Raw genomic sequence first — 24,755 nt, forward strand, 5'->3', positions numbered from 1 at the left:
ATTTCCACCTTTTGTCTATTCCATTTGCACAACAGCATGTGAAATGTATTGTCAATCAGTGTTGCTTCCTAAGTGGACAGTTTGATTTCACAGAAGTGTGATTGACTTGGAGTTACATTGTGTTGTTTAAGTGTTCCCTTTATTTTTTTGAGCAGTGTATATATACATACACACAGTATATATGCATTTTCACAAACATTAATGTAATAATGTACCTGGTCGTTTTTTTAGCATTCATTTTGATAAGAGCAAGAAATGTATGTACCATTAGCAAATATTACACAGCCCCTGGTTTCTCTTAGAAAATTTGACATTGGAATAATTTAGCAGAATGGACAGTGAAACAACCACTTACCACAATCATTGCACGTCACAACATAATCAATAGAGCTATATACTGTAGATGAATAAAATATACTGTCAAATATAATAGATTTGAAATATCACTTATAATGAAGTGACGTAATCGTCACTGAATGACATAGTCACTCTTGCTTTGCAATTCAGTAATATCTACCTATCCATGTTGGGGGTCGCCGACTATCCCGCACCACCAGTCCTTCCTGAGCCCAGATTTACTCAGCTTGAATTCAACACCAGAGGAAAAACATGTCGTATAATGATTGGTGGTTCCTCAGAATGGCTATGACCTAGGTGATATTTGTGAACAGCACTGAAATATGTCATAATACTGAGTTCAGTAAAACAATAACTATAATGCAGTAATAGTGATAAAGGATACAAAGCTACTCAACTTGGGATAAACACCCCCCCCCCATCTGTCTTCAAGTTGGCACACTTTTCATTTTCACCCATGAACTGAACATGCACTCATCTCATGTTTTCAGGAATATTACAACCACTCACAGTCAAGATTCTTCACAAGTTGATGTCTAATGCCATTGGATGTGCCATAGTGTTCATTAGTACAGTCATTGGGACATGTGTGTTGATTTTTGTATGGGTGAGGGTGTATTCCATACATTCTCTACACCCTGGCTACTCTTCACACTGCTGCATGCTGTACACATTTGACAGTGACAGATGGCAGTGACCCTCTCTGCTGTAAACTCCTTTTAGAACATTTTATGAGACAAAGTTTATAACCAACTCACCCCCCCCCCCCCTTCCCCTGAAATTACAACACATTGCAAGAAACTAACTGATTTTGTATAATACAATCTTAGTCAAAACAGGATATCAAGAATGACACACACAACACATGCACACACTGAGGACATCAGGGAAGCCTTGAAGTCTGGATTAAACACTGAATTGTGAGTGCCAAGACCAGAACAAATTCCAGACTTGCAAGTTCAGGATAGACAAAATGAAAGATGTGCTCAATCTACGTGTTGTTACTTGACTGTGAACATTTATTGCAATTTAAGGTGACCGGAAAAATGACCGAATACAAACAGTGTAGCTATTCCCTCCGCAAGACAATCAAACAAGCTAAGCTTCAGTTTAGAGACAAAGTAGAGTCGCAATTCAACGGCTCAGACACAAGAGGTACAGTATGTGGCAGGGTCTACAGTCAATCACGGATTACAAAAAGAAAACCAGCCCCGTCGCGGACCAGGATGTCTTGCTCCCAGACAGACTAAACAACTTCTTTGCTTGCTTTGAGGACAATACAGTGCCACTGACACGGCCCGCTACCAAAACCTGTGGACTCTCCTTCACTGCAGCCGACGTGAGTAAAACATTTAAACGTGTTTACCCTCGCAAGGCTGCAGGCCCAGACGGCATCCCCAGCCCCTTCCTCAGAGCATGCACAGACCAGCTGGCTGGTTTGTTTACTTACATATTCAATCAATCCCCATCCCAATCTGCTGTTCCCACATGCTTCAAGAGGGCCACCATCGTTCCTGTTCCCAAGATAGCTAAGGTAACTAAGCTAAACGACTACCGCCCCGTAGCACTCACTTCCGTCATCATGAAGTGCTTTGAGAGACTAGTCAAGGACCATATCACCTCCACCCTACCTGACACCCTAGACCCACTCCAATTTGCTTACCGCCCCAATAGGTTCACCGATGACGCAATCCCAACTGCACACTGCACACTGCACACTGCACACTGCCCTAACCCATCTGGACAAGAGGAATACCTATGTGAGAATGCTGTTCATCGACTACAGCTCAGGATTTAACACCATAGTACCCTCCAAACTCGTCATCAAGCTCGAGACCCTGGGTCTCGACCCCGCCCTGTGCAACTGGGTACTGGACTTCCTGACGGGCCGCCCCCAGGTGGTGAGGGTAGGTAACAACATCTCCACCCCGCTGATCTTCAACACTGGGGCCCCACAAGGGTGCGTTCTAAGCCCTCTCATGTACTCCCTGTTCACCCACGACTGCGTGGCCATGCACGCCTCCAACTCAATCATCAAGTTTGCAGACGACACTACAATGGTAGGCTTGATTACCAACAACGACGAGACGGCCTACAGTGAGGAGCTGAGGGCCCTCGGAGTGTGATGTCAGGAAAATAACCTCACACTCAACGTCAACAAAACAAAGGAGATGATCGTGGACTTCAGGAAACAGCAGAGGGAGCACCCCCCTATCCACATCGACGGGACAGTAATGGAGAGGGTAGTAAGTTTTAAGTTCCTTGGCATACACATCACGGACAAACTGAATTGGTCCACCCACACAGACAGCGTGGTGAAGAAGGCGCAGCAGCGTGTGGCGGGCTTTGTAGGTTAGCAGTAAAACCTTGAAATCAGCCCTTGCCTTAACAGGAAGCCAGTGTAGGGAGGCTAGCACTGGAGTAATATGATCAAATTCTTTGATTCTAGTCAGGATTCCAGCAGCCGTATTTTGCACTACCTGAAGTTTATCTAGTGCTTTATCCGGGTAGCCGGAAAGTAGAGCATTGCAGTAGTCTAACCTAGAAGTAACAAAAGCATGGATTAATTTTTCTGCATCAGTTTTGGACAAAAAGTTTCTGATTTTTGCAATGTTACGTAGATGGAAAAAAGCTGTCCTTTGTAAATTGAAATTTGCTATCATAAATGTTAGCAACACCTCCGCCTTTGCGGGATGCACGGGGGATATGGTCACTAGTTTAACCAGGAGGTGAGGCCTCATTTAACACAGTAAATTCATCAGGCTTAAGCCATGTTTCAGTCAGGCCAATCACATCAAGATTATGATCAGTGATCAGTTCATTGACTATAACTGCCTTTGAAGTGAGGGATCTAACATTAAGTAGCCCTATTTTGAGATGTGAGGTATCACAATCTCTTTCAATAATGGCAGGAATGGAGGAGGTCTTTATTCTAGTGAGATTGCTAAGGCGAACACCGCCATGTTTAGTTTTGCCAAACCTAGGTCGAGGCACAGACACGGTCTCAATGGGGATAGCTGAGCTGACTACACTGACTGTGCTAGTGGCAGACTCCACTAAGCTGGCTGCCTGGCCTGCACCCTATTTCATTGTGGAGCTAGGGGAGTTAGAGCCCTGTCTATGTTCGTAGATAAGATGAGAGCACCCCTCCAGCTAGGATTGGAGTCCGTCACTCCTCAACAGGCCAGGCTTGGTCCTGTTTGTGGGTGAGTCCCAGAAAGAGGGCCAATTATCTACAAATTCTATCTTTTGGGAGGGGCAGAAAACAGTTTTCAACCAGCGATTGAGTTGTGAGACTCTGCTGTAGAGCTCATCACTCCCCCTAACTGGGAGGGGGCCAAAGACAATTACTCGATGCCGACACATCTTTCTAGCTGATTTACACGCTGAAGCTATGTTGGGCTTGGTGACCTCTGACTGTTTCATCCTAACATCGTTGGTGCCGACGTGGATAACAATATCTCTATACTCGCCAGTTTTAGCTTTAGCCAGCACCATCTTCAGATTAGACTTAACGTTCGTTTTAAGTCTAATAATGCGGGTAATGGAGTCGCCAATGACTAGGGTTTTCAATTTGCCAGAGCTAATGGTGGGAGCCTTCAGCGTCTCAGACCCCGTAACGGGAGGAGTAGAGACCAGAGAAGTCTCGGCCTCTAAATCCGACTCACTGCTTAATGGGGAGAACCGGTTGAAAGTTTCTGTCGGCTGAATGAGCGACCGGTTGAGCATTCCTACAGCATTTCCCTCCAGAAGCCATGAGAAAGTTGTCCGGCTGCGAGGACGTGCGAGGGGATTTATACTAACGTTACTATCTGTACTTACTGCTGGCACAGACGCTGTTTCATCCTTTCCTACACTGAAATTAACCTTGCCTAACGATTGCGTCTGAAGCTGGGCTCGCAGCACAGCTATCCTTGCCGTAAGGCGATCGTTCTCCTGTATATTATGAGTACAGCGACTGCAATTAGAAGGCATCATGTTAATGTTACTACTTAGCTTCGGCTGTTGTAAGTCCTGACGAACCATGTCCAGATAAAACGTCCGGAGTGAAAAAGTTTAATGAAAAAAAGTTGAGTGAGGAAAAAACTAAAAATATAAACGGTAATTAAAAAGTAAAAACCGTAAAGTTGTCAGGTAGCAAAGTAAGGTTGGCAACAAAACGCACAGCAGCATGTAAACAAGTCTGCAAGTTGTGACCGGAAATGACATATAGTTAACAATGTGTTAACTATATTTTGTCTGCAAATGTTTATTATCAAAATAAGAAAGTCGCACACTCCATGTGTAATCTCACAGCAATTTAAAGGGTATTTACCAACATTTCGGCATCACTGTGCCTTTAATGGGTATTTACCAACGTTTCTGCATCGCTGTACCTTCCAGGTAGAAGGCACAGGGATGAAGAAGGCACAGGACTGCCGAAACGTTGGTAAATACCCATTAAATTGCAGGGAGATTACACATGGAGTGTGCGACTTTCTTTATTTTGATAGTTTATAGTTTATTCACCAATAGTCAGCACCTCCACACTAACTATTATTCTGGGTGTGCGGCAGCTCATGTTTTTTTATCTGCAAATGTTTATTCAAAACAAAAATAAATTTGCCCAATAAAGCACGTTTGTTTTTCAAATACATTGTTACAGTTGTTAGTTAGCTAGCTAACCCTAGCCATATTAGCATAGACGTGACAAGCGTCAAAACACGTCAAACCAGAGATGGTATCAAGAAGAAAATACAACTAACTGAAACAAGCCATCTACATTCACTGGACAGCAGCTTCTAGTCATTGTTGCTAGCTATCTGACCTACGATAATGACAACACAAAGCCTTTTGTCTCAGGGTTGAGCGCAACTTTTGTCGGGACGTTGTCAAACCCATCTGTCTATTGTTATCAGCTCTAAGTTTAAAAAAGTTGTAGTGCCTTTTTTCTTCTTAGTAAAGAAACATTTGCTTGGTTTCTAAAAAGGATGATGCTAGCCATGAAATATGTTAAATGGACTAGGCATCCCCTATCATCTAGTTTGACTTGACTCATGATGATACTATGGTCAGGTTTAAAAAATATGAGAATGATTGAGTAAAATGTCTGTTCACTTTCCAGGAAGAGCCACAGAGAACCTTTGAAATGGCTTCTGGAAAGTCCTGATAAGTGTCTAAAAGTCAAGGGTACTGTCAACCCCCCCAGATGCATTTATACAGTAACCTTTTTATCCCCCCTCTTCCCTGGACCCTCTCATCAGCTCTGGTTTCAGCCCATGTTCAGTGGCAGTGAGTAATCTGCCACAATACTTAGCCTCAGCTTGGTTTCTTGGAATGAATTCTACAGACTATCTATTCCAGGCAGAACTCTCAGAAGTAAGTAGGTTTGACAACAGGGGTTGCTGTAACCATAATTTGGGATGTTTTACTTCACACTCCTCTTGCTCTCCATTTCTGTTGACCTACTTGGTACTTGGAATGTTTTTTTGTAAGGGTTCTCAAATAGCCCTCCCTCAGCCGTTAGTGACGCAAACCCATTCAAGCCATTACTTGATCTGAAGACCCCTGTCTGAATGGCATTGTGCTGTTACAATAGCGCTTTCATCAGAAGCATCTTTCAGCCTTCACATCAAAGCAACAGTCCTTTCTACGAACCCATTCCTATGGCAGAGTGATCGCACAGTTGCTGCCGAGTGCTGACTCCTTGAGCCCAGTCAAGTAGGTTACAACATGTCCCAAACCCCTTTGAGGAAGCAGTCTGCAGGACAAAGGCCTCTTTGAATAGGGTATCATGACTGTCATTTACCAAGTAGCTCCTGTCAGATTTCAAGAACCTTAATCATAAAATACTAGACACATGCTAAAGGCCACATGGCACGACCCAAAACTCAAACGGGTCGATAGATAAAGAGACTGATTACATATCCTTTGCTCAGATGGGAATCCACCAACACAACTCTCAATTATCTTTCATTGGATAGACACCTCCCTAGGTCACAATTATATTGATTTGTGCTTCTGAATGACTCCTGTAGAGAAGGATTATATTAGTCCCAGCTCCTTGGTGGATCGCCACACATCACTTGTCATTTTTCCCTTCTGTGGGATAGGCAGGATTGGGTGAGTGAGTCATTCAACAGCAGATTAGATTACACCTTGCCTGGGCTCAACATTCTAGAGTTGCACCCTAGACACAAAACATTTGACTTGAATAATCATAATACATCAAACTTGATAAGTAAATTGTGCCACTGTAATGTCATGCAAATGCCATTGGAATACCTTTCTTATTTCAATGCCTTGATATTGGCACTGAGCAAGAGACAGGGGACCTAAGCTTCTGTGTAACAAACTTGATATGAACATTATCGGTTGTGAAATGAACACCTTAGAAAGAAGGCCTAGAAAGTGATGCACACTATTTATAGAGGAGTACCTGAAATTACTATAAAATAGCATATGCCATGAGAGAGTCAGGTGGCATTGATAGAGACAGATTGCAGATGTTTGTTGAGCACAGTGGCAGGAAGCTACTGGAAGAGCCCACCACCTGGTCCTGCCGTGTAACAGTAAAGGTCAAATAGGGAGACGAGGCCCTGCCTTAACCACTGCCACATGGATGATGTCCAAGGTCCAGTAGATTTACAGTGAAGGCATAAAACCTCAAATGTTATTATGCTGACAAATTGGGAGTCATGAAAGAGGAATAATACTCTTACTGCACATTGAGCCTCTGTTCAGGCATAGTGAAGCAAGTTCATCACTGTCCAAAGCTTAAGATAGAGTGCAGTAACCAGTCATGAAACAGATATTTGACTTTTAGAAAGCTGAGCACAGTACACAGAAACATTTTTATTTTTGTTTATTTTTTATTTAACCTTTATTTAACTAGGCAAGTCAGTTAAGAACAAATTCTTATTTACAATGATGGCCTACCAAAAGGTAAAAGGCCTCCTGCAGGGACGGGGTCTGGGATTTAAAAAAAATATATATATACGTATATATACAGTGGGGAGAACAAGTATTTGATACACTCCCGATTTTGCAGGTTTTCCTACTTACAAAGCATGTAGAGGTCTGTAATTTTTATCATAGGTACACTTCAACTGTGAGAGACGGAATCTAAAACAAAAATCCAGAAAATCACATTGTATGATTTTTAAGTAATTAATTAGCATTTTATTGCATGACATAAGTATTTGATACATCAGAAAATCAGAAATTAATATTTGGTACAGAAACTTTTGTTTGCAATTACAGAGATCATACGTTTCCTGTAGTTCTTGACCAGGTTTGCACACACTGCAGCAGGGATTTTGGCCCACTCCTCCATACAGACCTTCTCCAGATCCTTCAGGTTTCGGGGCTGTCGCTGGGCAATACGGACTTTCAGTTCCCTCCAAAGATATTCTATTGGGTTCAGGTCTGGAGACTGGCTAGGCCACTCCAGGACCTTGAGATGCTTCTTACGGAGCCACTCCTTAGTTGCCCTGGCTGTGTGTTTCGGGTCGTTGTCATGCTGGAAGACCCAGCCACAACCCATCTTCAATGCTCTTACTGAGGGAAGGAGGTTGTTGGCCAAGATCTCGCGATACATGGCCCCATCCATCCTCCCCTCAATACAGTGCAGTCGTCTTGTCCCTTTTGCAGAAAAGTATCCCCAAAGAAGGGTGATTGACCGTCATCTTGAACTTCTTCCATTTTCTAATAATTGCGCCAACAGTTGTTGCCTTCTCACCAAGCTGCTTGCCTATTGTCCTGTAGCCCATCCCAGCCTTGTGCAGGTCTACAATTTTATCCCAGATTTTCTTACACAGCTCTCTGGTCTTGGCCATTGTGGAGAGGTTGGAGTCTGTTTGAATGAGTGTGTGGACAGGTGTCTTTTATACAGGTAACGAGTTCAAACAGGTGCAGTTAATACAGGTAATGAGTGGAGAACAGGAGGGCTTCTTAAAGAAAAACTAACAGGTCTGTGAGAGCCGGAATTCTTACTGGTAGGTAGGTGATCAAATACTTATGTCATGCAATAAAATGCAAATTAATTACTGAAAAATCATATAATGTGATTTTCTGGATTTTTGTTTTAGATTCCGTCTCTCACAGTTGAAGTGTACCTATGGTACAGACCTCTACATGCTTTGTAAGTAGGAAAACTTGCAAAATCTGCAGTGTATCAAATACTTGTTCTCACCACTGTATATAAATATAGGACACAACACACATCACGACAAGAGAGACAACACTACATAAAGAAAGACCTAAGACAACAACATGTCAAGGCAGCAACATATGACAACAATATGGTAGCAACACAACATGGTAGCAGCACAAAACATGGTACAAACATTATTGGGCACAGACAACAGAACAAAGGGGAAGAAGGTAGAGACAACAATACATCATGCAAAGTAGCCATAACTGTAATTAAGAGTGTCCATGATTGAGTCTTTGAATTAAGAGATTGAGATAAAACTGTCCAGTTTGAGTGTTTGTTGCAGCTCGTTCCAGTCGCTAGCTGCAGCGAACTGAAAAGACGAGCAACCCAGGGATGTGTGTGCTTTGGGGACCTTTAAAAAGATGTGACTGGCAGAACGGGTATTGTATATGGAGGATGGGGGCTGCAGCAGATATCTCAGATAGGGGGGAGTGAGGCCTAAGAGGGTTTTATAAATAAGTATCAACCAATTCCGGTCTTGCGACGGGTATACAGAGATGACCAGTTTACAGAGGAATATAGAGTGCAGTGATGTGTCCTATGAGGAGCATTGGTGGCAAATCTGATGGCCGAATGGAAAAGAACATCTAGCTGCTCGAGAACACCCTTACCTGCCGATCTATAAATTATGTCTCCGTAATCTAGCATGGGTTGGATGGTCATCTCTATCAGGGTTAGTTTGGCAGCTGAGGTGAAAGAGGAGCGATCACGATAGAGGAAACCAAGTCTAGATTTAACTTTAGCCTGCAGCTTCGATATGTGCTGAGAGAAGAACAGTGTACAGTCTAGCCATACTCCCAAGTACTTGTATGAGGTGACTACCTCAAGCTCTGAACCCTCAGAGGTAGCATTCACACCTGTGGGGTGAGAGGCATTCTTCTTACCAAACCACATGACCTTTGTTTTGGAGGTGATCAGAACAAGGTTAAGGGTAGAGAAATCTGGTTGGACACTAAGAAAGCTTTGTTGTAGAGCATTTAACACAAAATCCAGAGAGGGGCCAGCTGAGTGTAAGACTGTATCATCTGCATATAAATGGATGTGAGAGCTTCCTACTGCCTGAACTGTTATTGTTGAGAAGAGCTTGGAGCCTAGGATTGAGCCTTGGGGTACCCCCTTGGTGACAGGCAGTGGCTGAGACAGCAGCTTTTCTGGCTTTATGCACTGCACTCTTTGAGAGAGGTAGTTAGCAAACCAGGCCAAAGACCCCTCAGAGACACCAATACTCCTTAGCCGGCCCACAAGAATGGAATAGTCTACCCATATCAAAAGCTTTGGCCAAGTCAATAAAAATAGCAGCACAACATTGCTTAGAATCAAGGGCAATGGTGACATCATTGAGGACCTTTAAGGTTGCAGTGACACATCCATAACCTGAGCGGAAACCAGATTGCATACCAGAGAGAATACTATGGACATCAAGAAAGCCAGTCAGTTGATTATTGACAAGTTTTTCCAACACTTTTGATAAACAGGGCAAAATAGAAATAGGCCTACAACAGTTAGGATTAGCATTAAGCTCCCCCTTTAAATAAAGACTGAACTGTGGCTGCCTTCCAAGCAATGGGAACCTCCCCAGAAAGGAGAGACAAGTTAAAAAGGTTGGAGATAGTCTTGGCGATGATAGGGGCAGCAACCTTAAAGAAGAAAGGGTCTAAACCATCTGATCCAGATGTTTTTGGGGGTCAAGTTTCAGGGGCTCCTTTAGCACCTTGGACTTAGTGACTGCCTGCAGGGTAAAACTTTGTAGCAAGGCAGGGGAAAAAGAAGGAGAAGCATCAGGGATAGTCACATTAGAAAGGCTGGGAGATGAGGAAATGCTGGATGGGCAAGGAGGCATGGCTGAGTCAAATAGGAATCCTGACTTAATGAGGTGGTGATTAAAGAGCTCAGCCATGTGCTTCTTGTCAGTAACAAACACATCATCAACTTTAAGGGACATGGGCAGCTGTGAGGTGGAGGGTTTATTCTCCAGGCCTTTAACCGTTTTCCAGAACTTCTTGGGGTTAGACCCACAGAGAGAGAACTGCTTCTTAAAGTAACTAACTTTGGCCTTCCGGATAGCCTGAGTGCACTTATTTCTCATTTGCCTGAACGAGAGCCAGTCAGCCTGAGTATGTGTGTGCCGAGCCTTTCGCCAAGTGCAATTCTTGAGGTGGAGTAACTCTGCAAGATCACGGTCGAACCAGGGGCTGAACCTGTTTTTAATTCTCATTATCTTTATGGGCGCGTGTTAGTTAAAAATACCACTGAAAATATCAAAAAAGAAGGTCCAAGCGTCTTCGACAGAGGGGATCAAGCCGATTCTATACTATTTTACAGAGGCCAGTTCTGGAAGGAAGGCTTGCTTAATTAAAAGCTTTTTAGCAAGCATCTGTGACAAATCAGGAGGACTGGTCGTTTCACTGAGCAGCCATTACGAACATAAACTGTAATTACAGAAAAGACGAGACTGATCTATCAGGATTATTTGTGAGGATAACATCAAGAAGAGTAGCCTTTTCTGGGTGTTTGGAGTCACATCTTGTGGTATTGGTAATAATCTAAGAAATATTTAGGTAGTCCCATTGCTTTAGGACACATAGCAGGACAAATTCAGACTTGGTGTAAGGGGCCAGGAGAGAGCTTAGGGCAGGTAGGGTACAGGCTGGTGCTGATGGAGGATGATAGCACCAAGTAACAGTCAACAAAAAGCTATTTGAAGGTTTAATACTTAAAACCAGCAAATCAAATTGTTTGGGGACAGACTTGGTGGAGACAACCGAGCACTGAAGGTGATCCTTGGTAAAGATTGCCACTCCCCCACCTTTGGAAGATCTGTCTTGCCGAAAAAGGTTATAACCAGAAAGGTTAACATCAGTATTCAAAACACTCTTCCTTAGCCACGTCTCAGTAATGACCAACACAACTGGATGGGAGCTGTGAACCCACACTTTCAATTGATCTATTTTAGGTAATAAGCTTCTAGTTTTAACGTGCAGAAAACCCAGGCTTTTACGGGAGCAGAAATCAGTGAAGAAGATAGGGGAAGTCAGAATTGGGGCTAGCAACAGTAGATGGGCCAGGGTGTACATGCACATTTCCAGATATCCTCAGCAGTAATACAATCAGGGCACGGCAGAGGACAGGGAGAGCTCTGCAGCGCTGATATATGACATCTGAATGTGCATCAGATGACAACAAGATCATATTTTACAGCAATTTCATCAGGTAACATGAATACAAAGCTTGCGAGAGGTGATTAGAATGGGATGGGAGGCCAAGAGTCTGTGTTACCAATAGAGAGTCAGAGTCAACAAACATAGTCTGTCCCACGGTTGGGTAAGGACAGTTCGTAGTCAACAAAGCATGCAGGAGTCATGAGGCAAATAGCAAAATGCACAAGATTAAAAAAAATATATATAACGACTTGGGGCTAGCCATTGTAAGTTCAGAGTCACTCGCCCCAACAGTGCCTGTGTGCTGGAGGCGAGTGAAAGCTTGGGAGTGGGGGGTACCTGTACCACACAGGGGGAGACAACCAAGGGCAGACGGTAAACAGATCGCCAGGTAGAATCCAAGCAGCAGTGCAGCAGGCAACGGGAGTAGGTGTCACATCCACTTGGGAGAAGCTTATATTTCTGGAGGCAGATTTCTAGTAGAAAATGCCATTGGATGGACTGAACAGCAGGAGGGGGCTTCAAGGCCTCTGGATCTGGATGGGGTAGCCAGCCATTTGTTGGGCTCAAAGGCTTCGACACGTCTCGCTTCACATGTCAGTGCTAATTGAAGTTGAATCTCTTTGTCCTAGCAAGCTTGGTAGCCTGAGCATTCAGTCCTTATAAAGTAAAATATATAATTGTGATGTATTTTTCTTCTTGGCTTTTGAAAGTAAAAAATAGCTTCAGACTAAGCATTACTCACTCAGCTCCAGGTTGGATGATGTTTTCAGGTCTCTGCTTATTTGCCAGAGCATTTGCTGTATAGCTTAGCTTAGCTTAGCTTAGCGTGCGTGCGTGCGTGTGTGCGCGCGTGTGTGTGTGTGTGTGTGTGTGTGTGTGTGTGTGTGTGTGTGTGTGTGTGTGTGTGTGTGTGTGTGTGTGTGTGTGTGTGTGTGTGTGTGTGTGTGTGTGTGTGTGTGTGTGTGTGTGAGAGAGAGAGAGATTTACTGCACAGGGACGACAACGCACTTCAGGCTTTTCTACAGCAGGGAGACTCCATACTAAGTTTTTACACAACAAAAGGCCACAGATGCAATCAACATCAGAAGCACAACATTTCCATGCCCCCATGAAATTATATACAAACCAACTAACTGTAGCACAGCAAAGAAGTATCTACCCCAAACTCCAAGTATAGCCACCCAGACCAATAAAGCTTAAGATAGACTTACAAAGCAGATGTTAAGATATACACTCACCGGACAATTTATTAGGTAGGCCACCCCATTCATGAAAATGGATTGCTCCTACAGACAGTGAGTCAAGTGCCCGTGGTCTGTTATATAAGCAGGCACACAGGCATCGAGGCATTCAGTTACTGTTCGATTGAACATTAGGATGGGCAAAACAAGTGACCTAAGCAACTTTCAACGTGGCATGATTGTCGGTGGAAGGCGCGCAGGACCCATTATCTCTGAAAACGGCCATCCTCCTGGACTTTTCACGCACGACAGTGTCTATGGTTTACCGAGAATGGTACGCCAACAAAAAACATCAGGTCAACAGAAGTCCTGTGGGCGAAAACAGCTCGTTGATGAGAAATGTCAGAGGAGAATGGCAAGAATCATGCAAGCTAACAGGCGGTACACAGACAAATAACGGCGCAGTACAACAGTAGTGTGCAGAACGGCATCTCCGAATGCACAACTCGTAGGTCCTTGTCATGGATGGGCTTTTGCAGCAGACGATCACACCGGGTTCCACAGCTAAAAACAAGAAGCGGTTGCAGTGGGCACGCGATCACCAACACTGGACAATTGAGGAGTGGTAAAACATCTGCTGGAACATGACAGCGAGTTCAGTTTACTTGAGTGGCCTGCACAGTCCCCATTGTCAATCCAATAGAGCATCTTTGGGATGAGATGGAACAAGCCTGTTCCCAGCATGAATGTACCACCGTCCAATCTATAGCAACTGCATTTCTGACACCTTGTAGAATGCCCCAAAGAATTCAGGCTGTTCTTTAGACATAGAGGGGTCCGCCCGGTACTAGATGGGTGTATCTAATAAACTGTCCGGTGAGTGTATAACTACAGTACACTTACAGTAAGGATAGCTGTGGCTTTAAAGTGAAACCCTTAGAAACTGCTGGGTCAGTGCAAACCTTAGCAATGTGTGTGTGTGTGTCCTCTTCACTTCCACATGCCTTCTAAATGACATTGTATTGAATTAATAAAATGCACCCTTTTTTGAGCATTTATAGCCTAATGCTTTTACCTTTCAGTGCATCACCCTGCACAGTGATATGTGAAAAGGTGTCTGAACCAATCAGATTAGCAAGGTGCTCTCTTGCTGCAGACACTGCTGCATTCATTTGACTGTGTTTCCAAGCCTACTGACATGAAATCTAAAGCTTTCTCATACCATAACAATCTATCACATGCATCTGTCTCTGGCCACCTGGCATTCCTGAATAAAAGAACACTACATATTTATTGGAACACCAGGGTGGGGGAATGTAATGTATATATATATATATATATATATATATATATATATATATATATATAGAGAGAGAGAGAGAGAGAGAGAGAGAGAGAGAGAGAGAGAGAGAGAGAGAGAGAGAGAGAGAGAGAGAGAGAGAGAGAGAGAGAGAGAGAGAGAGAGAGAGAGAGAGAGAGAGAGAGAGAGAGAGAGAGAGAGAGAGAGAGAGAGAGAGAGAGAGAGAGAGAGAGAGAGAGAGAGAGAGAGAGAGAGAGAGAGAGAGAGAGAGAGAGAGAGAGAGAGAGAGAGAGAGAGGAGAGAGAGAGAGAGAGAGAGAGAGAGAGAGAGAGAGAGAGAGAGAGAGAGAGAGAGAGAGAGAGAGAGAGAGAGAGAGAGAGAGAGAGAGAGAGACACACACACTCAGGACAGAGAATGTGCTCACTGTACATATACAAGCCAATGATTCTCATCAGCTTTGATTACAGGTCAGCAAATAGCAGTCAGAAAATTGAAAATGAAGGTCAGAAAATATCAGTTGTTATGTAAATATGTGTATTGACCAAGCATGGTGTATTGCTGATAAGATAACTTTGTGTGCTGCTTCAACATTCAGCACTACGCCACCTATTGGTGTGAAATAAGTATTATCATGCGACATCTGGTGAACTAGTACAGCTTCTAGTAGGAAAATGGTTTGTGTAGCATTGAAAATAAAACTGCCTGGTTTACAAATTAGCTGCCATTTATTCTTTCAGAATTTCAAGTTAAGTAAAATCCTTGTTCATAACAAACTTAACAGAGAACATTGTGATATTACATGGATATAAAAGTTTTACAAAACATAACTTTTTAGAACTACATATAAACTACATGAAACAACAGCATAAAATTAAAATTGGTGTATTAAACACCTTCATTTTATATCTTTAAAGTTCTTTAACATTTCTAAAATTGGATAAAAACCCTCTAAGAAATTATACTATAACTGGTGTTAGGAGAAAAGATGTCCGCTTATGAAGATTGACATACTTCTCTCTCCAGAACACCACCACACTTAAGAGCCATTTAAAACTATTGCAGGTTTGAACTGTGCAACCTGCGTCTCAATTTGAGATTCTTTTTTAAGTCAGGAACTGACTGAATCCTGGGTTATTTTGAAGATTCATGTGTCAAATTAAGATAATTTCAGGCCATGTATACAAGATGGACCAAAAAACAACAGCACATTCTTTCAGCTTTGGAGTCTCTCTCAGTTCTGGAGTGTCACATATTTTCCCAGGACTCTTGGGTCCTAGGCATGCTCAATGCTCTGTTGTTGTTGTTTTTCAAAGTATCAGTAAATGGCCTCATCCATGTTGTCATCACTGTCCCCTCCGAACTCCTCTCCATTGTCAAAGTAGGACATGATATAGTCTGTCTCCTGTGGGAACACAATCAGAGTGGGAAAAAATGCTACGTAAAAGCTCATTCCAATCTTGTGAACTGTGTTTGCAACGCTCACTTTCTGTTAAATCATGCCATTGGTGTCAATGGAAAATGTATAGGGGAAATTGTCTCTAGTAAGGATTCAAGTCAAAGTGATATTATCTCACTGAGGTTGTGTGGGGCATGAGACCAGATGAAAAAAGTAAGAAAGAGCTTGGATGTGTAGCAGTTTTGCATCCGTCCCTCTCCTTTCCCTAACCTGGGACCATCTGAAAGAAATGACAACTGCCACCCAGGAAGCATCGTTACCTGTCACTGCGGAGCAATGGAAACAATTATTTCAGGTCTCAGAGTGGGTGACGTCACCGACTGAACGCTACTAGCGCACACCGCTTACTAGCTAGCCATTTAACATTGGCTACAGATGCTTACCTCTTCAAACTCTTCTTCATCATACTCCTCCTCCCCATCTTGCTGCTCTTCCTCCTGCTTCTTCTTCTCCCCTTCCTCTTCATCTGAGGTCACTTCCTCCTCTTTTTTCTCCAATGTCTGAAATATGACACAAATGAATACAAAAGAAACGAAAAGAAAAATAACATTGATAGTAAAATAATACACCACCAGGCTTACATTAAGTTTGAGATTTAACAGCAAGAAACATTTCCCTCATCTAGTGTGCTGAGATTGAGTTGTGTTACATGCCTATAGATGTGGTAAAGAGGTCAATAGAATACAGACTATGGAGTTAATGTCTGATGTACTGGCTGAGTACCTACTATTCCCACCTCTAGTTTATGGATGATCTCCTCTTTATCCACCCGGGTCTTTTTGCTGGGTTTGGGGTCCACTGGTGTATCCACACTAAGAGAGGTGTCTGTAACAGACGAAAAGGGACAAAAGCCAATCATTAGTGAAAACCAACTCCCTCTATCTATTCCCCCTCCTCTCCTGTCATTTAAAAGGCCATTCAACCAAAAGCTATATTTATCTCATAATAGAAAATGGCAGATCATTTATGTATAAGTCAGGCAGTATTGTCATCGTCAGTAACCAGCAGTGACTTTATCTTATCCTTCTGTTCAAAGCAGAATGGCAATTTGATGCATCCATGTCTCTAGGGAGACACAAGCAGTCAGACACAATATTCTTCTGAAGACACCTCTCTCTTCAGCACTCCGCCCAGGAAATAGGAAGGAAAAAAATCATGTGGGCGCAATATGCTCTGAAAGAGACAGGTCTTTCGCCAGCAACGTACATGTCATCAAGTCCTGCAGGAAGCAAACTAAACAGAACTGCAAAATGAATGGATTTTTTTTTATTGCAATAGCCTTCTGTGATCACATGGTGGGTGGGCTTTCATAGTGAATCTGTCCCACTCACAAAAATGTCCAGTCAATCAATGTGAGGTATAAAACAACACTGTATCATCCACTTACTCTCTTTTAGGGGCTTCTTGACACGGATTCGAAGCTCTTTTGGTAGCCTTTTCCAGTCTGACGTTCAAAAACAAAAATCAATCAGCAGACACAGGTGCTACAATAATGTTTTTACACAGCAATGACCTTGTCAAAATGATGGAATGTTGGTTCACATCCGGTAAAGCTGAGGGACTAAAACCTCAAATTGTTTTCCCAATCAGCCTCTATTCAGCAGACCCTAATTGTGAGCGACAGCTCAATTTCTCCCATTTGAAACGCTTTGGGTCACCTGACAGTTTCAATCAGGACCGTTCACACTCCATTGTGGCTGACATCTCTGGGGCGGCGTAGCGAGTGATTTCATACTGCTTCAGGATTAGATCATTGATTCTATTAATCCCTGTTTAACAGTGTTATGCTGGTAATCAGATCATACAATGCACTCCTTCTAATACATGTTCCATAGTTTCTATCTCCTTTCAGTTACATTTTTTGAACTGGAGGTATGATGCAGCTGACTCACCTGGATTCCACTCAAGGGTGTTGTCTGACGGCTCACTGTTCTGATATTTATCAGAATACCGCTCCACATCTGGAAGTCAGACAAGAAGCTCATTCATTTCTTAAACATGGTACAAGAACAAACATGTATTTGAAAAGAAAGCCTCTGTGTATTATCATGTCTACCTCGTTTGCTGCTCCAAATGTTCTTATCGAAGCATAATTGCTTGATTGCATAATTGAAAAATATTTCCACCCCTGATTTAGGCAAAGTCAGCCAAACCTTGTATAATTTTAATAAAATAACACCATTGGGAGCTGCTGACAGTGACAAGACATTGACTGTCCAGTTTCTGCTACGTTTGGATGTCTGTAATTACTCTTTTCATCGCTAACACACAGAGATGGTGTCTTCCCAGGCTTTAAGTACCTTTCTTGGAGACAGCTGGGCGGACATAAAATGGTAGGGTCTTCATGCTTCCCCTGAACTCCTGCTTCAGTGCCAACATGTACTCTGCTTCCTCTCCCATCACCAAAGGGACAGGCTTGTGTTCCATGGGCTACATGTGCACAAAAAACATAACACATATTAGGTTAGTCCTTAAAACGACAACAAAAGGCTCAATGCAAGCTTTCCCAAAATAGCATGCTCTTATTTGCTCCCAACCAAACACATATCGTACGGTCTCAATACATTTAAACAAAAAAAGTCAGCCCTGGATGTTGCTTAGACAAATAGAAAAATCAGGAGAAAAGACTGAGAACAGCCTCTAAATAAAGCCAATATTTGACAACAATGAGGTGCATCCAAAATGAAAAATGACAGCTACAGGGTCAGTCACATCACCCCTTACTCACAGGGAACAGAGGTGTAGGCTGGAGAATTGTAGGGGGCAGGTTCTCCCCTTTCCCAATCCCGACTGCCTCGATACTGAAGCTCATGTACCCCTTGCCGCGACCTCTGCCACGGCCCAGGCCAGCCATGGAGCGAGCACACAGCGGGGGGGTTCACAGGTAAATCTGTCAAGGGAGGAAGAATGCAATGGGCACTAAAAGAGTACTGAGTAATAGAACTTCTATTTTCCCAAACTATCTGTGTAAAGCTACAGTTGAAGTCGGACGTTTACATACACTTAGGTTGTATATCATTAAAACTCCTTTTCAACCACTCCACAATTTCTTGTTAACAAACTATAGTTTTGGCAAGTCGGTTAAGACATCTACTTCATGCATGACACAAGTCATTTTTCCAACAATTGTTTACAGACAGATTATTTCACATTTAATTCACTGCATCACAATTCCAGTGGGTCAGAAGATTACATACACTAAGTTGACTGTGCCTTTAAACAGCTTGGAAAATTCCAGAAAATGATGTCATGGCTTTAGAAGCTTCTGATAGACTAATTGACATAATTTGAATCAATTGGAGGTGTACCTGTGGATGTATTTCAAGGCCTACCTTCAAACTCAGTGCCTCTTTGCTTGACATCATGGGAAAATCAAAAGAAATCAGCCAAAACCAGCCCAAAAAATTATACACCACAAGTCTGGTTCATCCTTGGGTGCAATTTCCAAACGCCTGAAGGTACCACGTTCATCTGTACAAACAATAGTACGCAAGCATAAACACAATGGGACCATGCAGCCGTCGTACAGCTCAGGAAGGAGATGCGTTTTGTCTCCTAGAAATGAACGTACTTTGGTGCGAAAAGTGCAAATCGATCCCAGAACAACAGTAAAGGACCTTGTGAAGATGCTGGAGGAAATAGGTACAAAAGTATCTATATCCACAGTAAAACGAGTCCTATATCGACATAACCTGAAAGGTCGCTCAGCAAAGAAGAAGTCACTGCTCCAAAACAGCCATTGAAAAAGCCAGACTACGGTTTGCAACTGCACATGGGGACAAAGATTGTACTTTTTGGAGAAATGTCCTCTGGTCTGATGAAACAAAAATAGAACTGTTTGGCCATAATGACCATCGTTATGTTTGGAGGAATAAGGGGGAGGCTTGCAAGCCGAAGAACACCATCCCAACCGTGAAGCACGGGGGTGGCAGCATCATGTTGTGGGGTGCTTTGCTGCAGCAGGGACTGGTGCACTTCACAAAATAGATGGCATCATGAGGGGGGGGGGGGAATTATGTGGATATATTGAAGCAACATCTCAAGACATCAGTCAGGAAGTTAAAGCTTGGTCGCAAATGGGTCTTCCAAATGGACAATGACCCCAAGCATACTTCCAAAGTATGTTTGGAAAACAAAGTCAAGGTATCGGAGTGGCCATCAAACAGCCCTGACCTCAACACCATAGGAAATGTGTGGGCAGAACTGAAAAAGCATGTGCGACCAAGGAGGCCTACAAACCTGACTCAGTTACACCAGCTCTGTCAGGAGGAATGGGTCAAAATTCACCCAACCTATTGTGGGAAGCTTCTGGAAGGCTATCCAAAATGTTTTTCCCAAGTTAAATAATTTAAAGGCAAAGCTACCAAATACTAATTGAGTGTATGTAAACTTCTGACCCACTGGGAATGTGATGAAAAAAATTAAAGCTGAAATAAATCATTCTCTCTACTATTATTCTGACATTTCACATTCTTAAAATTAAGTGGTGATCCTAACTGACCTACGACAAGGAAGTTTTACTTGGATTAAACGTCAGGAATTGTGAAAAACTGAGTTTAAATGTATTTGGCTAAGGGGTATGTAAACTTCCGACTTCAACTGTATATAAGCTTCTTTTTTATCCTGGCCAGTGCCTTGCAAAAGTATTCACCCTCCTATTTTTCCTATTTTGTTGTAAACTGTTGAAACGTCTTCTCACTGTCAACTGCGTTTATTTTCATCAAACTTAACGTGTAAATATTTGTATGAACATAAGATTCAACAACTGAGACATAAACTGAACAAGTTCCACAGACATGTCACTAACAGAAATGGAATGATGTGTCCCTGAAAAAAGGGGGGGGTTTAAAATCAAAAGTAACAGCCAGTATCTAGTGTGGCCACCAGCTGCATTAAGTACTGCAGTGCATCTCCTCCTAATGGACTGCACCAGATTTGCCAGTTCTTGCTGTGAGATGTTACCCCACTCTAACACCAAGGCACCTGCAAGTTCCCGGACAATTCTTGGGGGAATGGCCCTTCGATCCAACAGGTCCCAGAAGTGCTCAATGGGATTGAGATCCGGGCTCTTCGCTGGCCATGGCAGAACACTGACATTCCTGTCTTGCAGGAAATTACGCACAGAACGAGCAGTATGGCTGGTGGCATTGTCATGCTGGAGGGTCATGTCAGGATGAGCCTGCAGGAAGGGTACCACATGAGGGAGGAGGATGTCTTCCCTGTAACGCACAGCGTTGAGATTGCCTGCAATGACAACAAGCTCAGTCCGATGATGCTGTGACACACCTGCCCCAGACCATGACAGACCCTCCACCTCCAAATCGATCCCGTTCCAGAGTACAGGCCTCGGTGTAACGCTCATTCCTTCGACGATAACCGCAAATCCGACCATCACCCCTGGTGAGACAAAACCGCCACTCGTTAGTGAAGAGCATTTTTTGCCAGTCCTGTCTGGTCCAGCGACGGTGGGTTTGTGCTCATAGGCGACGTTGTTGCCAGTGATGTCTGGCGAGGACCTGCCTTACAACAGGCCTACAAGCCCTCAGTCCAGCCTCTCTCAGTCTATTGCGGACAGTCTGAGGACTGATGGAGGGATTGTTTATTCCTGGTGTAACTCGGGCAGTCGTTGTTGCCATCCTGTACCTGTCCGCAGGTGTGATGTTTGGATGTACCGATCCTGTGCTGGTGTTGTTACACGTGGTCTGCCACTGCGAGGACGATCAGCTGTCCGTCCTGTCTCCCTGTAGCGCTGTCTTAGGGGTCTCACAGTACGGACATGGCAATTTATTGCCCTGGCCACATCTGCAGTCCTCATGCTTTCTTGCAGCATGCCTAAGGCACATTCACGCAGACGAGCAGGGACCCTGGGCATCTTTCTTTTGGTGTTTTTCAGAGTCAGTAGAAAGGCCTCTTTAGTGTCTTAAGTAACTGTGACCTTAATTCCCTATCGTCTGCAAGCTGTTAGTGTCTTAACGACCGTTCCACCCCAAGCAAGGGACACAACCAAGCGGCACTATGAAGACCAAGGAGCTCTCCAAACAGGTCAGGGACAAAGTTGTGGAGAAGTACAGATCAAGGTTGGGTTATAAAAAAATATCTGAAACTTTGAACATCCCATGGAGCACCATTAAATCCATTATTAAAAAATGGAAAGAACATGGCACCACAACAAACCTGCCAAGAGAGGGCCGCCCACCAAAACTCACGGACCAGGCAAGGAGGGCGTTAATCAGAGGCAACAAAGAGACCAAAGATAACCCTGAAGGAACTGCAAAGCTCCACAGCGGAGATTGGAGTATCTGTCCATAGGACCACTTTAAGCTGTACACTCCACAGAAGAATGGCCAGAAAAAATCCAATGCTTAAAAAAAATAATTTGCAAACATGTTTGGTGTTCGCAAAAAGGCATGTGGGAGACTCCCCAAACATATGGAAGAAGGTACTCTGGTCAGATGAGACTAAAATTTAGCTTTTTGGATATCAAGGAAAGCGCTATGTCTGGCGCAAACCCAACACCTCTCATCACCATCCCCACAGTGAAGCATGGTGGTGGCAGCATCATGCTGTGGGGATGTTTTTCATTGGCAGGGACTGGGTAACTGGTCAGAATTAAAGGAATGATGGATGGCGCTAAATACAGGGAAATTCTTGAGGGAAACCTGTTTCAGTCTTCCAGAGATTTGAGACTGGGACAGAGGTTCACCTTCCAGCAGAACAATGATCCTAAGCATACTGCTAAAGCAACACTTGAGTGGTTTAAGGGGAAACATTTAAATGTCTTGGAATAGCCTAGTCAAAGCCCAGACCTCAATCCAATTGAGAATCTGTGGTATGACTTAAATATTGCTGTACACCAGCGGAACCCATTCAACTTGAAGGAGCTGGAGCAGTTTTGCCTTGAAGAACATCAAATGATACAAACCCCCTAAAAATCCATTTTAATTCCAGGTTGTAAAGCAACAAAATAGGAAAAATACCAAGGGGAGTGAATACTTTCGCAAATCACCTATGATTGCTGTTCACTGTAATATAACAATAACTCTAACACTATTAGCTCTAGCTAACGAACAGTGAATAACAGAGCTCACATAGCCAGGGATAAATAAGAACAGGTATAGCTACAACACAACAAAAAGACAAAAACTTTGTGAAGGGGAGCAATGGCTAATGTGTTAGGGAAAGAGGACACCTAGTCAGTTGCACAACTGAATGCATTCAACTGAAATGTGTCTTCCACATTTAACCCAACCCCTCTGAATCAGAGAGGTGTGAGGGGCATTAAAGGGGCAATATGTGATTGCTACATCCATTTCAGACTGTAAAATGTGTGATATATACCCATTGATTCTTGAAGAATGTAACTTATAAACGCCTCCTGAGCTAAATTCAACTGTCATACCCCATCACAATCTAATCCAAAGTATAAGCTTTTTTACTCCATTGTTTGTAAACAATGTAACAGTAATCAAACACTGTATAGACTAAAAACAAAAAACATGGTTAAAACTATAATTTTTGTCTCATGGATGGTCTGGGTACCAGTCTGGAACTCTAGCACTTTCTTTTCTTTGGCATGTGACATGGAGTAAAAGGAGTGGAATATAGCCAGATATGGATATAATGAGATGCTTGTCTCCACCCTAACAATATGATTAGTTGTCCACAGAGTGGAACAATGTGCTGTCAACTCTTTGGATTGGTGGATACATTTTGTTATTTTAAAAATATATTCGATTAAGGGTGTTGACATCAACCACTAGTATTCGATGGAGCTTGAGATGCTATGCTAGCTTCATGAATATGCATAAACCTTCTCGAATGTCAACAGTGAAGTGTATCACACTTTTATCAGTACACTCATAACAACCTAAGCATTACAAAATGTATATTAGATTAAACACACCTCACGTATCAAAATAACAATTCATATTTATCTTGACTAAATTCAACACTATCATATCGCCCCCATTCAAAAACTCCCCACCTGCTTAATAATTAAGGATACGCTTAAGTGGACAGATTTTGGACAGAAATAGGGCTCTCTGGTAACCAGGCTACCATCCTCCAGCTGCGTACCAAATCAACGCCAGGTGTTGCAGGACGGCCAAGAAGATCATCAGGGACCCCAACAGCTACTAGCTACATCTAGTTGTGTGCGGCTTGCTAACTTGTTCCATCTTACCTTCTAGTGATTTCAGTGATATTAACTTGCTTGCTCAGATAACTTGGTTGGAAAGTAGCTACATGACAGCTGTAGCTAGTAAGAACTTGCTAGAAAACGACTAGCGTCTAACGTTACTACCTAGTTAGCTAGATAACGACGTTAGCTAGTGCTGTCAGATTTATCACGACAAAATATCGTTCACCAAGACAACCTGCTTACTAACTACCCATATCAACTTATTCACGACCTCCCACCTTCTGAGCCATAGCTAGCTACTAATCTTCAAATATAAAAAATATTAAAACATTATCAAGTTAATTAACGTTAGCTAGTTTACAAGTCAGCGGGCTACGTTATTGCTTACCAAACACTATGTTGTTTACATTTTGCGGAACTCTGGCAACTTGGGGTCGACTACCCTGCGCTACACTGCCCCCTGCTGTATTGGAGTTGAATACAGTCCAGAACCTCGAAAAAGAGATACAGTATCTCCCCCAAAATTATGGTCACATACTTTTGTTTGCCATCTGAGAGATCAATATGTCTGTACCATACATTCATTTCGATTAGCTGAATGTCATGGCTAAATGTCATGGCTGAGATGTTATCTAATGAGCATTAAGGTTTGAGCCACCAAGTAGGAACCTCCAAGGGGAGTGAGTGTGATACAACATAAAGTAGATAGATTTGTTCCCTGGTGTGGGAGCTGGGTTGGCATGCATTAGCTCAAAATACTTAATTTAGCCTACATTGTAAAGGTGGTTTGTCTTGGTCTGGATATTACCACATCCTGGTGATGTTTATTATTAATCGTTGTTCTTGTTACTACAGTTGAAGTCGGAAGTGTACATACACCTTAACCAAATACATTTAAACTCAGTTTTTCACAATTCCTGACATTTAATCCCAGTAAAAATTCCCTGTTTTAGGTCAGTTAGG

General features: G+C 42.9%; 1 protein-coding gene across 6 annotated transcripts; it reads right to left on the bottom strand.

Annotated features, from left to right (window-relative positions):
* Window positions 1–14,902: 14,902 nt before the first annotated feature.
* On the bottom strand, window positions 14,903–24,246 carry LOC129857619 (DNA-directed RNA polymerase III subunit RPC7-like). 6 transcript variants are annotated; one of them, XM_055926055.1, is made up of 8 exons: window positions 24,181–24,246; window positions 18,381–18,542; window positions 17,953–18,082; window positions 17,545–17,613; window positions 17,040–17,096; window positions 16,380–16,477; window positions 16,036–16,152; window positions 14,903–15,598 (listed from the first exon to the last, which is right to left on the bottom strand). In XM_055926055.1, the coding sequence occupies exons 2-8, from the start codon at window positions 18,504–18,506 to the stop codon at window positions 15,512–15,514; spliced, it is 684 nt and encodes a 227-aa protein (XP_055782030.1). In that variant the 5' UTR covers window positions 18,507–18,542; window positions 24,181–24,246; the 3' UTR covers window positions 14,903–15,511. The 6 variants fall into 6 exon arrangements, with proteins under 6 accessions (XP_055782030.1, XP_055782031.1, XP_055782029.1 ...); XM_055926056.1 differs by having other exon boundaries at window positions 23,835–24,205; XM_055926054.1 differs by having other exon boundaries at window positions 23,729–24,205.
* Window positions 24,247–24,755: the final 509 nt, after the last annotated feature.

This window comes from Salvelinus fontinalis, chromosome 6 (assembly GCF_029448725.1).
Source record: "Salvelinus fontinalis isolate EN_2023a chromosome 6, ASM2944872v1, whole genome shotgun sequence".
Classification (NCBI taxonomy): Eukaryota; Metazoa; Chordata; class Actinopteri; order Salmoniformes; family Salmonidae; genus Salvelinus; species Salvelinus fontinalis.

Bases quoted from the DNA above. Each gene is read 5' to 3' on its own strand.
- LOC129857619 (XM_055926055.1), bottom strand. From the start codon at position 18,506: ATGGCTGGCCTGGGCCGTGGCAGAGGTCGCGGCAAGGGGTACATGAGC. The intron at 17,614-17,952 runs GTACTTAAAGCC...TCTGACTTCCAG, and splicing joins CCCAGCTGTCTCCAAGAAAG to ATGTGGAGCGGTATTCTGAT. The intron at 17,097-17,544 runs GTGAGTCAGCTG...TTTGAACGTCAG, and splicing joins CACCCTTGAGTGGAATCCAG to ACTGGAAAAGGCTACCAAAA.